The 18,162-nt window shown below is 32.5% G+C and overlaps 1 protein-coding gene across 1 annotated transcript; it reads left to right on the top strand.

Moving 5' to 3' along the window:
- The first annotated feature begins 14,163 nt into the window (after positions 1–14,163).
- Positions 14,164–15,616, top strand: LOC107961891 (NAC domain-containing protein 92-like). The gene is given in 3 exon segments (NM_001327716.1): positions 14,164–14,442; positions 14,562–14,842; positions 15,037–15,616. Coding segments are annotated over 3 exon segments (1,050 nt in total). The 5' UTR covers positions 14,164–14,252; the 3' UTR covers position 15,616.
- Positions 15,617–18,162: the final 2,546 nt, after the last annotated feature.

Consider the following 18,162-nt stretch of genomic DNA (forward strand, 5'->3'; position numbering starts at 1 on the left):
GACTTTCTTCGTTTGCACTACTTGCACCAATTAAAATCTCTTTTTCTCTTTCTTTTCTATAGTTTAGTTTTTTTTCATGAAATAACTTTGAACGTCACGGATCTGTGAACCAAAATCCAAATAAATTTCTTCTCCGATATAAACTGCCAGATTTATTTTGATCTAAGGTATGTTCTTCTACTTGTCAATGGGTACTGATCCATCGTACCAATCACCAAATCGTTACTTGAAGCTCACTAGCCGGGCTTTAGAAAAACCCAATGACTCAAACAAAAAATTTTAAATAATTCAATAATCATTTTATAAGTTTTTGAAGTTGAGTGATCAAAACATAAAATTATTAGGAATAGTTTAGTGACCTTAGGCGTAGTTATCCATTTTCAATATTTATTTTAACGATGAAATTGGAGTTATATATATATAGAAATTAATAATTCAAAATTAACAGATATTTTGAAACATTTTATTGGTAATAACATAGAAAAATATGAAATTGAATCAAAAGGATTAAGTGGAAGATCCTTTACTCTCACATTTGGTATGGATTTAATTATTTAATTAACTTGACATGTCGCTTGCATATGCAGACTTATTTCTACTCCTTTCTTCGATGAGTGTGAAGTTGACTCTACTCCATTTTGTTTCCTAAGAAAAAGAGGATAATAGAACAAAAACACATATTAAGTACTAGGTTTCACCAAATATTGTCTCTCTTTGAATATACATATATGGTTTTTATTAGGTTTTAAATGAGGTATATGATAAAAGGCAATGTTATATATGAGATAAATAAAATGGGTGTAGTTAGTGATTGCCATGAATTCAGTTGGGAAGCTTTTGGTGTGTCTTCTCAAATCATTTATTTGATGTGGAGACCCCACTTTGTCTTTTAAAAAGGAAAAAGAAAATGCTTTAAATACAACAAGGTAGTGATTGTGAAGTTGATGGTTGGCTCACTCTCCTTATCTTAAACTCTCCATTCAATTATTACAGAATCATTTGTTCCAATCCCCCAATTAAAAGCAAGCTGTCTGGTTTTATCGAGGCCTTCAAACAGCAGCAATCATATGTTCCATTCACCAATTATTTTGCTCAAACCTTGGATATCTCTAATTATTGCCTTCTAAATTATTTTTATGAATCTTCAAGATTCACAATCAACTTGTGTAATTACAAACATTATGTACTTGTTAATCTGCCAAGTCCATATCCAGTATTTTATTTTTCTCTATAAAAAAGGTTTTATAAGACCTAAATTTTAAAATTTTCTCATTCGAAACATTTTTTAAAAGTCATATGCACAAATCTTATCTTACGCAAACTCTTTAATTTTCATGATTTTATCTATTCAGTAATCCATAAGAAGCCCTCATGATCTTCTTGAGGGATGAGGGACAAAATCTAGGGAATCGACTCCCATAAGCCCCTCGTTAGCAAGGATGAATACAAGCGATCAAGCAGGGGCACGAGCATTGGTCCCCCAAAATTAAAAAGTTGTAACTCAATTTAGTCTCTTCAAAAATAATAATATTATAAAATCTATATCAAAAATTTGTAATTCAATTTGCTCTCCCAAATTTCTTTTCTATATTCTCCCCTACTTGTTAGGGCAAGAGCACCCAGAAAATACAATACCATGATGCTTAACACGTCAACAAATGAATCACAATTAATATGTTTTCAATAAACTGGTTATGTTTCGATAAAACTGTTTTTCCTAATCATCGAATAGTTTTTTAAAGTTAAAGCTACAATCACAATTATCGTATAAGAAAAACCAAAATCAATCAAATATAATTACAATCAATATATGTTTATAACTACAACCAGAAATAATCATTATAATACACAAACGAAAAAACAAGAATAAATAATTGTCATCTTAATCATAAACAATTGCATCTTAATTCCTTCAGATTTATGAGCATAGCAAGTTTCATTGGACATATGTACATATAGTACGCAAGAGCACCCAGAAAATACAATACCATGATGCTTAACACGTCAACAAATGAATCACAATTAATATGTTTCAATAAACTGGTTATGTTTTCGATAAAACTGTTTTTCCTAATCATCGAATAGTTTTTTAAAGTTAAAGCTACAATCACAATTATCGTATAAGAAAAACCAAAATCAATCAAATATAATTACAATCAATATATGTTTATAACTACAACCAGAAATAATCATTATAATACACAAACGAAAAAACAAGAATAAATAATTGTCATCTTAATCATAAACAATTGCATCTTAATTCCTTCAGATTTATGAGCATAGCAAGTCTTCTGGGCAGTACTCACAGACAAAGACAGATATGTCACATATAGTTGGATCATATATATGTTACTTTTCACTACAGTTTTATCATTTGTTAGTTAATTTGATGGTTAGGACAGTTTGATTTTAATTAGTGGAGAAGAGATTGATTAGCTTAAAAAGAAAAGTCCACTGTAGAACTTTCTCCAACCCAACACAATATATATATATATAAAATAAAAAAAAAAACCCTTCTAAAAGTCCATTATCTTGACTTTCTTTTTTATGTACCCAAACTCACCTTAATTAATAAGTGATTAAAAAAAAGTAAATATGGGATTAAAAAATCTTATCATTTTCAAGCTGACATGTGAGTGAATAAATGAAAATTGCCTTAAAAACCTTACTGCTTACTCATCTTTATATATATTATTATTAATTAATATAAATCTGATCTCCTTATCTGTCTCATTGCCAGCCAACTGTTTCAAAATCTGAAACAGTGGCTCCTCTCTAACTTTATTACAATACTATTTTCTTTTTCTTTTTACAAATGAATATACGATGGTTTCATCGATCTGGATTCGAGTCGTGCTAATCGCGTTGCTATTAAATTAGAAATATCGAAATTCAAACTTTAAATTTATTGAATATATAATCTAGTTGCCCACTTGATTCAGTTTACCTTTGTTCTTAAACTAATTAAAATGGGATATTAAAAGACCAAGATATATAGTGGGGGTTGAGGGATGAGTATATTATTGGTGCTAACCATGACATATGAGGAAAATTGAATGACGTCATGGGTATTCTTTTAATTATAGTTTATGAGGTGCAGAGCGTCAGTAATCGTCACCAATGGCGAAAGGGTTCTTTGCTTTGCAGCTTCGTTGATAGGGTACAAAAGTCAACAGTTTTAAGTTATGAGAGTTAGGGTAACACTTTCTGAAGCCGTCTCTTTTCATAGGTCCACACGCTATTCTTTGACAAACTCTCTTCTTTTTTATTATATTCCGTATCTTGCGTTTCCACAATCCAAACAAGTCTCTTTTTTATAATTAATCAAATTTGGATTAATACAAAATTAATAAGAAAAAAAAGGGGTGATGAGGTGGTAAGATAGAATATGAACACATAACTGAATCAAATGTGGAAAGCGAGTCTCCAGCTCAGCATGCTGAAGCTTCATAATGTCAATTATATATATGGCATTGGCATGGTATTTGCTTGGCTTTGGCCCACCACCCAATCTTCTAAACTACTATTACTTCTACTTCCCTTCGTTTTCTTTTTCACTAATCCTTCTCTTTCTTTATGTTTATGCCCAATCATGATAAACCTCAAAGTCCAAGATTTAGTCATTTTTTTCCTCATCTATTTCACAAAATTTCCAATAAAATATTATTAAAAAACCAATTAGATTAGAAGTGTTTATAGATCGAGTAATCCATTTGGTTCAATCGATTTGGGCTACTTTAGGTCGGGTTTAAGTTTATATATTTCAGTTCGAGTCTGTCTAGCCCATTTTTTTGTTTAGAAATTAATTTTAAACTATAAGTTTAATCATTTGATTGAGTCTAAACAGGCCGAACTTAAGGTATGAGATTGGAAATCTCAACCCAATGTAACCCATAAGAATATTGCGCCCTAAATTATATTTATTTTTCATTATTGTTCAAAAGTGTTGTTTTCGAAATAAATAAAAAAATCCTTCTTAGTCATCAATTTCAGTCCTAGAAATCTCTGGATAATCTATGCTTAATTAAGTAGTAATACAATAATTTGGATGATCAAGTGTACGTGTACATAATGTTTTGTACGTAATCGAGAATAGTGTTGAACTCAAATTTGTTCATAATCTTAAACCTAATCTTGTTTTAAAAGGTCAATAAGCTTTGCTGAGTAGTTGAGTTTTATTGGTCAACAAGATTTGGTTTCGTACCCTTTCGATGGAATTACTTCTTCATTTGTTTCCTAATTTTGATTTCTATTTTCAATTTGTCGGCGCCGGAACTGTTAACTTTTTCAACCTATTTAGTGTCTGCTCCCACGCGTTGGTTTTATTTATGTTATACATTAGGAAACATATGCGTGGCTTCACCCAACTCACCTATCATTATTTCATTTTTTTTATTGTTATTTTGGCTTGCTAGTCAAATTTACACATGCTTATTGAATTTCTAAAGGGTGAATTATGTTTTTCATGTTTATGGAAAAAAAAATACACTTTGAATTACGGTAAAAATATTAAACTATCGTCACATGTTAATATTGTTCTTCAAATATTTTATTACACATACAACATGAAGCACACCTTTGTTAGGGATGCTCTACTTCTGTCACAAAAATTGCTCTGTCAGGTAATTACTATCTCTTAATAATTTAGCCACTCTAATAAGACATTTATTATTTGACACTCACATACCCTACAATTTATTTACTTTACATCACATTGTCAATCTAATAAGGAATTAACGAGTGACAAACCAACCTATTAGGAAGCACCACGTGGCATAAAGGGGTCAACCCATTTATATACCTTTTTTACTCTTTGGAATCGATTCTTTCCTTCCTTTCAACTTAAGGCCAATCTCAGACTAGCACAAGGTAACAATAACCTTAACAACAATCACAACCAAATAGCAATTATGACCCATATAATCCATATGACCCCATTATCCATACCACACAAACTATGCATATTACCTTCATCCTAATATTACACTCAGTATCTAAACCAACAAACCCAAACACCACTCCATTAAGTCCACCCCAATGCCCTCAATGGTGGGCAAACCTCACATAACCTAAACTCTGGTTCACAAAAATTAAAAAAGATACAAGAAAAACGTAAGAATATTTTAAGAACAAATTCCATGCAACAATGACTTTACAAACATCAAAAAGTGAACTCAAGAAATGAGAAGATTGTAGAACTTAAGGAAAACAAAAACCCTTAACTATAGAACCCTTAACAAGAAGAACAATAGGAAGAGACATCTCAACCCTTCCCCAATAGAAGAAGGAGCCCAAGACCGAATAGAAATCTAAAGGCTAACCCTTTGTATTAGTCACAAATGCAAGATCCTCAACAACAAGCTAATCCTTTTAAGAAAAAAAAACCCTCAAAAAATAAATGTAGTCCTTCCGCAAAAATACAAGTTTTTCGAGGTAGTAAAAGAATGTATGTCTCTAACTTTCAAATTGCCCAAGGAGATGTATAACATCCAACCCTTAAGTTCTTTTGGTGCACTACAACAACACCATCAATATATTGGTTAGTTTAGACACCGTGATATGACACACTTTTTTAATGGCCTTAAAAAATAGTGTAAAGGCTTAGCATTTATCTTTGCCAAAGGGCTCTACACATTCATTTGATAGGTTGGAAAAATTATTCATAAGTAGGTTCCTCACCAACAAAACATTACAACAAAGTTCAGCTTAACTCCTCAAAGAGTTCATTCGCAAATTTAATACCCAGTGGCGAATCTTGGCATTAAGTTTTGGGAGGGCTAACAAAAATTTTTAAAAACTTTGAGGGTTTTAGTGAGAATTTTTCAAAATTTTGGTAGGTTTAATTAAAACTTAAAAAAATGTTAGAGGTTTTATGAAAATTTACAAAAAAAAATTGAAGAGTCTAATTGAAATTAAAAAAAAACTCAAAGGTTTAATAATAATTTTCAAAAAAATTTGGGAGCATAATTGAACTTTTCAAAAAAAAAATTAAGGGTATACTAAAATTTTCAAAAACTATTTTTTTGGGGGGGTAGCACAAAACCACTTAAAGTACGTGTTGATAAGTAACCAAACAAAAAGATTATCAATTTTATCTAAGAAGGTGTCACCCTCCAATCTAGAAATAAAGCCTGTATATATTTGAACTGAAATCCCTGGGTTACTTAATTTATTATTATTTAATTTTTCCCTATGAAAATTATTTAGTATCAAGTTGTAAATATTTGGGTTGAAGCGGGCCTTAGAGTAATTATAGAATACTTATGTGGTCGGTTGGGGAATATTTGGAGTGAAACCGAATGGTTGAGATGTAACTACACTGTTTCTTAATGGAAAACATAATGATGAGGTTATAAAATTTTATAATATTTATTGAGTTCTAGAGATCAGGGCAGGAGAAGGGTTATAAATGAGGGAGAATCGGAGTTGTCTTTCTGCAGTTCTCTCTCATTCTCACATTCACTTTCTTTCTTCCATTACTTCTCTGCTTTGTTTTGCAAGCGATAGAAAAAGGAATAAGGGAACAGTCTGCATGTAGGTAGAAAAAAACATTTTAGCTTGAGTAATGGAGATTTTGGCAAGCTGCTAATAACGGAGGTTAAGGATTGAGTGAAAATGGAGAAACTAAGCAGGAGAAAGTGGTATCAACTTCTAGGTATTCTTGTTGGTTAGTGTTACCATCTTCAGTGTTTGTTTTGCATGCTTTGTACTATGATGTTCAGGTTGTGTGTTATACTGACGAGGAAGTGTTACCTTGTTGTAAGAAAGTTACCATAATCGTGTATGTATGTTATGAGATAAGGTGCATGTTGGTTGTGAGCTTGAGTTATGGTATTGAAGAATGGTTTAATGAGTACAGTGTTATGGTGTATGTTTATTGTTTTGGTGAGATTTCTGCTGTAATATTGATAAATGTTAAGTTTGGTGTGCAAATGCATGACTGATTATAAGCATAAGCTTTTTATATTGATAAGTTGTTACTAGGTAAAGTATTATTGATTATGTTATGTTGATGAATGCTTGATATGTGTTGTTTTGGTGAAAATGAATGATATGCAGAGTATGCAGGGATGTAATGGTGGATGATTGAATAAGGAGATGTCATGTTGTACACTTTGTGCCACATGTTATTTGGCTTTTTCGAGGTTCGATTGGACTGTATGGGGATTTATGCGCACAAGTATGTGATGGCCTTACGAGGGTTTTTTTCAAGTATGAGACTCTACAAAGTCTAAGGCTCTAAGCCTCATATATGTATGCAAGTCCCATGGCTATTGACATACGCAATTGTGATAGTTTGTTAAACTTTTCCTCATGTTTCAAGTTATGACGGTCCGCTGGACTTGCCCTCATGTTTCAAGTTATGACGATTTGCTAGACTTTCCCACATATTTCAAGTTATAACAGTTCGTTGGATGTGTCCTCAAGTTTCCATACTAAGGCTATACACTGGACTCCACCATATAAAAATCAGCAAGACTATTTGTTCATTGAATTTGTATGTTTGAATTCGTATGGAATGATTTCTCTCATTTTAGCCCACCAAGCACGAATTTAGCATATATGAATTTGTATCTATGAATCTTCATGTAAGATTCTGCAAGGAATATCTTTTAAGCAATAGTCTATAAGGACTATTTCAAGTATGAGTCCGCAAGGACTATTTCATGTATGAGTCTGCAGATACTATTTCAAGCATGAGTCCAAAAAGACTATTATCAAGTATGAGTCTGCAAAGATTTCTTATCAAGAATGAATCAGCATATATGCATCTGTTAAGTATGAATCCGTGTATATAAGTATGCAAAACTTGTCCTCAAGTTTACAAGTTAAGAAAGTCCACAAGACATTTTGTTTTCCAAGCATGTGCCTATAGAGACTACCTCCCGAGCATGTGTACAAGTACGTGTCTACAATGACTGCCTTCAAACATTTATTTGAAAGGTATGAATCGGTATGTCTAAGACCACCAAAACATGGTTCCGCATGTCCAAGTTCGTAAGGCGTAGAGTCATACGTAAAAGTCTATTAAACAAGAATTCACGAAAATTATTTTTCAAGTGTGAGTCTGCTGGGATTAATCCTTACGTATAAATTTGTAATGGAGACATATGTTAAGGCTCTCTTCATATGATTTATCTACGGGATATGATTACAATAAATCTTTAAGTGTGACAATTCCAATCCACAAAATGTGTCTACCTGTAAGCCTAGATAATGTACGAATGATGTCAATAAGAGCCCTATGTTAAGGTATGACCTACATGTGCCAATGGTGATAAGCATTCAGTCCAGCAAGTCTAGCAGAAATTTATCAAACTTAATATCATGATAGAGTAGTTGGGATTCACAAACTCACTTGATTTTACCCTGTTTCTTTGTTTTTCTAGGTATACCGAGCTAGATGACACTTAGAGGAAGGACAAAGTCAGGATCCTTCAAACTAGTGTGAGTTTGATTCCCTTCATGATAACATTCGTACATTTGGGGCGAATTGTAGGATTTAAGCTCAAGGTCATAATTGGTTATGTAGTTGAACTACAAGACATTATGTAGGTCTAATGCTATAAGAATATCGTATCATATTGATTGACATTTGGTTAATTCGCTCATGAGTATGAAATTCTTTTAACTTACCCTTATGAATATGTGGATTGTGTATTTTAGCTTGCAAGCAAGTAAAAATCATACATTAACATATTAAGTTGATTTCAGTCTATGAGTAGCATCCTTGTTTGGCTGATTGTTTAGCTAAATAACTGGGGTGTTACAGAAGGCGTGAAGGTATGAAGCAACTAAAAAAAACTTCAAGTAGCCAACATTCAGTTATCCAAGTCTTATGCCAAGCCTTCAACGCGAAACTATAATAACCTGTGCAAGGGTCTCCCACCATTACATGGTTACCAAAGATGAAACCCCATTGCGAGCATACACTTTGAGGGGCAACGTTTCTCTAATCCTGTCAACTTTCCACATCATCAAAAAAATAAAGGGAGACGATAGACAATGACATCAGTAGAGAAGGTAAATTGAAAGAAGTCTTTATAACATATTTGAAACTTATACACCCGTTTTTCGTTTTTCCAATTTATAATTTCATTCAATTAAGATACAGTAGTATCCGCGGTGCGAAGAGGGCAATTAAAGTAGTATGTAACTTAACCCCCTTAAAATTAGAACAATATAATATTGTAACTGAGAAGAAGATTTTTCTTGAGAGTTCAGAGAGGACAAGGCAAGAGGTAAGCAAACCATTCATAGGATTTATAAATGCAATTGTATGCAGTAACGAGGATTGGACAAAATCTAATGCTAAAAGAAAGACATATTTGAGGAGTGTGGTGTTTATTAATGCAAGCCCCACTTAGTGAGTGATGGAAACTTAAGTTTGATGATATAAATGAAGACTAACTCTTAAATACAAATGATAATAATCCTTTAGTGGTCGTAACAACTATAATAATTTTCGAGTGAAATGGATATCATTTGATATTGGAATTGTGGTGGAAGTCTTACATTGGTAAGCATTTGAACATGTGGGTTTAAAGAAATCAATACTCAAAAGTGGGAGCCTTATTTATGGTTTCACCAACCAACCTATATAAGTGAGAGGATTAGTCGATTACATTAGGTGATAGGCAATATACCACAATAAAAACAGTAGAATTCTTTGTGGTTATGTTAGGATCCAATTCCTTAAGTGTAGTGTATTCGTCATTTTATACTTGTAACTTTTTGAACAAATTAGTTTTAAAAAAATTCCATTGTACATCAATATCATTTGTATTGGTTCTCGATGATTTTTCATATAAAGTAAAATGTAAGTAAATATTGACTCCTTAATTATCTAGTATTTAACTAATATTAAGTTGCATTATGTGGTTAGTTCATAATTTGAGAAGGAAATTTATATTAGTAGATAATCTAAATAGTTCATAGTCTAATGAAATTTGAGCGAATAGATTGAAAGACTATTATATTGTCTATCAAGTCTAATTGGGGAAATGCATTGTCTTGGGCATCGAAATGAATGACTCCCAGAAGATAGAGACATAAATGTCATTGTTTGGATTGACAATGCATCAGATATAACATAAGTTAAATAAATCCTAAACTCGTTTATGGATTTATTCACTTGTGACATCCATAGTGTGCCATACCTTAATCCTAAGTAGACCTCCCTGGTGGAAATTTCTATGTTTAATTTCTTAAACTTTGCAGCATCCACCGTGGCTTTATCAATGAAAGCCTTCAATGCATTCTTTTTGTGCAACAAATCTTCAGCCTTGGTCTAATAATGATGCCAAAACTTCTAGAATCTTTTGTTGATGGGGGAAATGATGCAATTTTTGTGCAACATTACCTTTAGTGACTGTTCACCTCATAGACAACAAGCAATAACATATGTCACAAGTGCCCATTAGGAGGTCCCAATTAATTATCCTAGCGTGATTCTATATGCAATTAACACCTCCACAAAGAAGAGATGAATAGGAAGATGGATTCTAGTTTTGTGGGCATATTAGGGTATAAAGGAAGCTAGTCTACCTTTAATTGTTATAGCCATCATACTCAGTGCATTCTCCCTCTTTGGTATCAAGAATTCATAGTGATAATTATCCAATTATATGCCATGACACTCCAATAGGGCTTCCATCTCCTCTGTAGTAATTGTGCACTCAAAGTTCTCACTATTAATGCATTAGTTGATTGACCTCTCCCCCTACCCCCATTTCTTCTTCTTTTTCTTTTTAGCAACATGTTTCTTCTTACTACCACCATCCATCTCACCAACTAAGAAAAGAAGGTAAAACATAGATAAAAAGCTAAAGAAAAATATGAAAATCTCACCTAACGTACTCAGATAAGATCAAGAACAGAGATAGTAAATGAATAATAAGCAGAACACCTAATAAGAAAGAAAAAAGGAAAAGATAAATTATTGTAGAAGATAGAGAAAGAAAACAAGTAATACATAAACAAGGGAACTCCCAAATAGCTAAGAAAATTTCAAAATATAGAATAGTAAAAACAAAGCTCCTACTTATAAATGATCTCATCCCCCTTATACCTAAGAGAATAATTCTCACATACATTCCCTAAGAAGTCACCACAACAACCAATCAGGCATTACAACTTATCCTATGCTTCATCATAACTCTAATAATCTGTACAACTTAAGTAATAGCTCAAATAGTGTTTCCCTGAATCACAACTCACCAACAAGTTTTCAATTATAAAATTAAAAATTAAAAAGGGTAAATTACACCCATGGTCACTCTAAAATAAGGTTTGTCCTATTTTGATCACTCCAAATTTTTTTCCTCAATTTAGTCACTCTAAATAAGATATCGTATGAATTAATCACTGCCGTTTAAATTTTTGTTCTCTTTTAACGAATTTTTGATGTGACACATTAACACATTAAGTGACTGACAGGTGACATTTCTTGTTGACTTTTGACTAAAGTTTAGAGACCTCTCTATAATTAGTCAAAAACTTTTTCCCCTTAAACTCTATAGACAGGTCCCTAAACTTTAGTCAAAAGTAAACAAAAAATGCCACATGTCAATCACTCAATGAGCTAATATGCCATGTCAGCAACCTATTAAAAAAATAGAAATTTTAATAATAGTGACTAATTCGTACAATTATCTTATTTAGAGTAACTAAATTTAAAAAAAAGAGTGACCAAAATATGGCAAACCCTATTTTAGAGTGACCATGAATGTAGTTTACCTAATTAAAAAAAAATAGAAACTTCAGAATTTTTGAAACCTACACCGAAAGAAAATCTAGCCACAAATAAAAACAAGCAACCTTCACCCGATGCATATTCTCGTCTCAAGGATTGTAACCTCACATTCGAGTAGAGGGCAATTGCTACACTTAGCCCACTAAAGACACCTTTGTCAAGGATACCCTCATCGCTTGGCTCTACTTGACCACTAGTTTCACCATCTAAACTTGTTTGCTAGTGGCTTATTCCTTTTGCCACAAGAACAATTCTGCTATGTTGTTAGGAGTATGCAAATCTACTACCCTTGACAAGCTAACAATTTTGACAAGATATCTATTATTTGTCACCTACATATCTTATAGCATAGTCATTTTTCATTAAATTACGAACCTAACAAAGAACCAATGAATGATAGGTTGGTCCATTAGAAAGTGTCGCATGGCATAAGGAGTCAACCCATTTATATCATTCTTTCTGCTCAGTAGGGGGACACTTTTCACTCTTTGGAATCGACTTTCTCCTCTGTTCCAAACTAAGCTTTCCTGAATTTATTCTTCTTCAATCCATTCTCTCCTCCATGGCTTTTACCTCCATTTTGCAACTCTCCACTCCGATTGGATGTCTTTGCACCACATTCTTGTATCAACAATATTAAACTAGGGGTGTTCAAATTTTGGTTAAAATCGAATTAACCGACCGAACCGATTTAATTCGGTTAATCGGTTGATTAATTGATCTAGTCCGGTCGGAGGTCGGTTAAACGTTTTTTAGAATTTCGATTAACTGAACTTAAAAAATAATACTATATATTATATGTATTAGGCTATTACTCATTCGGTTAATTCGACCAAATGAATATTGTCAATTAATTTTTTATGTGTTTTATACTTGTTTTAACCAAACAACAAAACATTTAAAGTTTAGTAAGTGAGAACCGACCGTATTAACTGAAATATTTCAATTCGGTTAAAATTTTTTAAAAAAAATTCGATTCAGCTAACGGTTAAAGAAATAAAAAAATTTAATTAATTCGGTTAATACTATTTTAGTTTGATTAATCGATCGGGTAACAGTATTAAAGTTTAGTAAGTGAGATGAAATTTGTTTTTGTTTGTTTTAATGTTGTTTTGATATATTAAGTTTGTAATAGTTACTACTGAATTTTCGTTTTCAACAATTTTGGTAATTTGACGGTTGAGATAAAGACAAATCTGAAGTGTGTACAAAGTATACAGGTGTGCTTTAAATTAATTTAAGATTCATAAAAGAAAGTGAGGGATGGATTTAGAAATCTGTCTATTCTATTGACAGGAAATAATTATACGTCTTTATCTTTTTAGCATTTATTTGTATATATTTTGGCCAAGAATTTCCAGTACTTGATTCATTGCATATAGGATTTTCACATGAGAGCCAAAAAAAGGCTTGGGATTTTTTTACATATAAAACAAAAGTGCAATTGACAAAAGAAATTTGAATTTCCAAATATTAGCAAATAAAAGTAATAGGTCCCTACAAAATTACTTATTTAAGCATATTGTTTTCAATTCTCACCATTTCATGTTTATGGTATAATAAGATTATTAATCCACATTCCACTTCAAATCTATTTACACGTATTAATAGCCAAATATGCCACCTATTTATCGTGTGAAATGGAGAATTCCATGAAATTTCGTTCCCCTTGTTCTTTATCTTTTTGACCTTTTCAGTGTCTAACCACTTCCAATTTTGAGGGCTAAAATGATTCTTTTTATAAGATTGGAGTGTTAAATAAATCATTATACCTTTTAATACTTGCAATTATCTGTATAACATACCAAGTCAGACCAAAATACCCAATTAGTCTACAATGTCAAGTATGACCATATACATTCCCAACAAAACCAAACCTAAATTTGCTACTATTTTAATATAAAACCATGAATTACAGCACCCCATTTTTGTAAACCTTCGAAAGTAAAACCCTCCTCCTCTTATAAAATAGATGAGGTTTACTGGGAATTTAAAACACTGCAAACAGGCAACAGAATTTTTAGCTTTGGGTTAGGTTTAAAGCAGAGAAAAGTCACATAGTTTAATGTGAAAAGAGAGCTGGAAACATGGGTCCCCAACTAGCTTCATTTTACCATTTTAAATAAATGAATTTTCGTACTAATTTGTATTTTTCAAACAGGTAGATATGGCTAAGAAAGCTACATAAATTACCAAAACAAATAAAATAAACAGAGAGAAAAGCAAACCAATTTTAATTTGAGAAATACCGAATCAAGGCTTCCTTGACAAGTGCCTTGCAGCCTACGGATCTTCAATCAACATTAGCTCTTCAACAAGCTCCTCTATTTAAGCCCCCTTTTTCCCCTTTGTTCTACTTTCTTAACGGCCTTCCCTTCATTTCATCTTCTGCAAGCTAGCTTCACATCTTCTATAGTTCTTCTGCTCTCTATAACAGCTCCCTTTTGTGTTATTTATACTTGTTTGTTTCTGGGTTTGTTTTTTGTTTAATATTTCCATGGAAGAAGCTATTGTTGTGAACAAAGGAGACGACGAACTCATCGATTTGCCTCCTGGGTTTCGGTTCCATCCCACTGATGAGGAGATCATAACTCATTATCTCACAGAGAAGGTGATGAACAGCAACTTCAGTGCAAGCGCTATTGGTGAAGTTGATTTGAACAAGTGTGAGCCTTGGGATTTACCTAGTAAGCTTTCTGTTTAAGCCAACTGTGTGTTTTTGGTTTTCTTTGCTTGGGTGTTTAGTTTTGTTTATTACTGCTTTGCTGCCTTGTATTTGCATCTAATCTTTTGCTTAAATTTGCAGAGAAAGCTAAGATGGGAGAGAAGCAATGGTACTTCTTTTGTCAGAGAGACAGGAAGTACCCGACAGGGATGAGAACAAACCGAGCAACTGAAGCTGGTTATTGGAAGGCAACTGGCAAAGACAAAGAGATTTTCAAAGGGAAAGGTTGCCTTGTTGGGATGAAGAAGACCCTTGTTTTCTACAAAGGGAGAGCTCCCAAAGGAGAGAAATCTAATTGGGTCATGCATGAATACAGACTTGAAGGCAAATTCTCTTACTATAATCTCCCCAAAGGTGCAAAGGTAACATATTTTTCAACTAAAGCTACACTTTTAAAACCCCCTTTTTCTTCTTTTCAATTTTTATCATTATCATCATCTTTTTACTGTTCTGTTGGTTGAGGGGTATCTTTTCATGGGGTCTTTTTTTTCTTTGCTTTTGTGCAAATGAAGAATCTATGCATTTGTATGTTAACTTTTGTTGTTTCTTGTTGCAGGATGAATGGGTTGTTTGTAGGGTTTTCGATAAGAATAATACAGGGACCAAGAAAAGTCCAATCCCTGATCATCATCAGCTGTTGAGAATGAATTCTTATGGTGATGATTTTATGGATTATGCTTCACTGCCTCCTCTCATGGACCCTACTTATAATTCCAACAAGCCTGGCTCCTCCTGCACTTTCATGGACGGCGGCGATAACGAATTCAAGGCCGCCATCAACAATCAAACCTTCCTTCAGGTTCCGCCAAATCATCCTTACGGAAGCTCCAATATTTTCAACCCACAAATCCCAATCCAAAATCCCATCGTCTTCCATCAAGCCACTCCCACTTCCACCTACTTGCACCAAGGGAGGACCACTGCCGGAACTGGCTTCGCGGGCAATGATCCTGCTAACAGGCAGTGCAAGGTGGAGCAGTTTTCATCAAATCAATCAATGGTCAGTCTCTCACAAGATACCGGTCTCAGCACTGAAATTAACAACAATGAGATTTCATCGGTGGTTTCCAAGAACGATATGGGATTTGGAATCAGCAAGTCTTTTGAAGATTTGAGATGTTTATGGGATTACTAAGAATCATATGATGGGTACTATTTGATGACGATCATCACCAAGTTGGCTTGTTGAAATTTCCTAGGAATATATGATTTGAAACAGTCATTTTTTTTTCTTTTTTTCTTTTTTTTTTCTCCACTAGGTAAATTATTTATTTTTATTAGATTGGAAAGTTTCTTGGTATTTGGATGGAAAAGACAAATGGGTATACAATTTGTATAGGTAGATTCATGGTATTGAAAATATTTTTCACTTCATTACATTTTTATCAACAGATATATATGTCTGAGAAAGGTTTATGTACATGAATTCTTTCTTGTGGTAGTGGAAATTTTTTCTTCTTATTTTTGACCTTTCCATTTTAGCTATAAATTCTCATTGATTCCATGTTCTAATGTTGTGATCATATTTCCTACTTAAAACCAAACATACATTTAAGGTTTATTTGTTTTAGTTACTTATTTTCAACTGTCTGTTAAATGAAATATATTGTCTCTGTTAAAACTTACAATAATTGTAAATAGGAATAATTAACATTAGATTTCAAGAAAGCCATAATAAGTGGATGTTCACTGAAATGTCAGTTTAACCACCTCCTCCATCAAATTCACTGCATGAGATGAACCAGATTGTGAATCACTTAACTAATTAATTAATATCCCTGACAATAACAATCCCACACTGTTTTCTTAAACAGCAATGCTTCAACTTAATCTTCTGTCTTAAGTACTCTCATTTTTAATGATTAATTATTACATGTGCCCCTCCCGTAAACCCTCAATTAATATACGCTTTCATCAGCTTAGCTGTTTCCTTTTTTTCCAATAAATTTTCAACTAATTAATACCCTTATCCCTAGTTGCATCTATTTGATTCTATTGTTAAAAACTGGTCGATGTGAGAAAACTGATTATTTTGTCAGGTATGCAACAGAAAAGACCATTTTACTTTTTAATTTGATGTACAATGAATCATTGTACAAGAAACTCCATTTGTATTCTAAAGTATTGAATTTAGACACGTACAATAATAATAATGTGATATTAATGTTTAAAACATGTTTTAATATCTGTTATTTTGATTTGATGACATGGGAAGTGAATGAAGTTGTTAGGAAAAAAACCAAAAGAGGATTGGATGAAAATGTAGATATGAGTGTAACAGAAAGGCAGCAGGAAAAAAACATGAGGAGAAAAGGAAAAAAAGAGATGATTGATAGGGAATCGGTTACTGAAAGGGAAGAAAGGGTCATGTGATTGTGTGGATATACATTGAACCCTCCATTTTTGTTTTTTACTTTCTATTCAAACCAAAGCTTCCGTCTACCCTTAGGAGATTCATGCTTTCAGGAAAGTTTTAGCACCCTATTTTATATATACATCTCCTTTTACCAAGCAACACAATATGTGTTTAAGTTATGAATATTTAAAAAAAAAAAAAAAAAGGAAATTGGAGGAGACAATATTGTATTAAGAAAGGAAAAAAAAAGGAAGCCCTGATTTGTTGCATGAAAACATGGGGATACCAACCAATTGCCAGCCTCCACCGCGTAGAATTCTAAAATCGTTGTCAGCTTTTGAAAAATGAGACCGCCTTTCTTTTTCTTCCTTTGTATTGCGATCATCATCTTATCCGCCATCTCGGGTTTTTCTTTTTCTTCACCACTTTCTTTGGTTGGACACTGTTCAGTCTTTTTGTAACATTTGGTTAAATCACAATTAATAATAATACTGATTATTTTAAAGGAAAAGGGTATCTTTTGTGATTTTTGATTTAGTTGGTATAACACTGCTGCTTAAGTCACATGGCCTTGTTTTGTTTTTAAAGAATTTCTTGGATTTAGATTTTAAATTAACTTAATTTTGGCCACATTAAATTATAGTTGGAATTTTGATGAAGTGAAATTTGTGAAAATTAAAGTGAACAACCCTTTTTAAACACAACTAAATATATTTAGATCAGATTTAGTCTGAACTTCTAGATTTGATATGAATCTTCTTCCTCAAGTCATTTATTTCGTGATTCAACCTAATATTTGTGTAACCATTTCATCTAAGATTCAATTAGGTAATCAACATTTTAAACACAATCTACTTCATTCCTGAATCATGTGGGTCTCCAACGGAAGGACAAACTTTAAGTTTGCTCACGTGGGTTTTCACAAACTAGCATCATTTTTACTGTTTCATTCATCAATTCCAAATCTAAATGAATAATGGAGGGGATTCAAGCTTTTATTCGCTACCTATATAATTTTATTCTCTAAAATAAAAGACGCGGAAATTTCGTATCACACACCTTCAACCTAATCTTTGATTGAATCAAACCCCATAGGAAACCCATATCATCCCATTTTCCACTATTCCTAATTTTCTTTTAAAAGAAATTTCTCTGAATCCTTCTATTTTTCTTACCATTTAAGTTTTTATTTTAACTAAAACTTTGGTTTATGCCAAGAATTTATTCCCAAATAAATTCAAAATCAAGAGCTTATCTTTTTTTGGATTCAATAAATAAATAGTTGAAGTTGAAAAAAGAAATCTATATTTTAATAAAAAAATATTC

The sequence above is a fragment of the Gossypium hirsutum genome, chromosome D11 (assembly GCF_007990345.1).
Source record: "Gossypium hirsutum isolate 1008001.06 chromosome D11, Gossypium_hirsutum_v2.1, whole genome shotgun sequence".
NCBI lineage: Eukaryota > Viridiplantae > Streptophyta > Magnoliopsida > Malvales > Malvaceae > Gossypium > Gossypium hirsutum.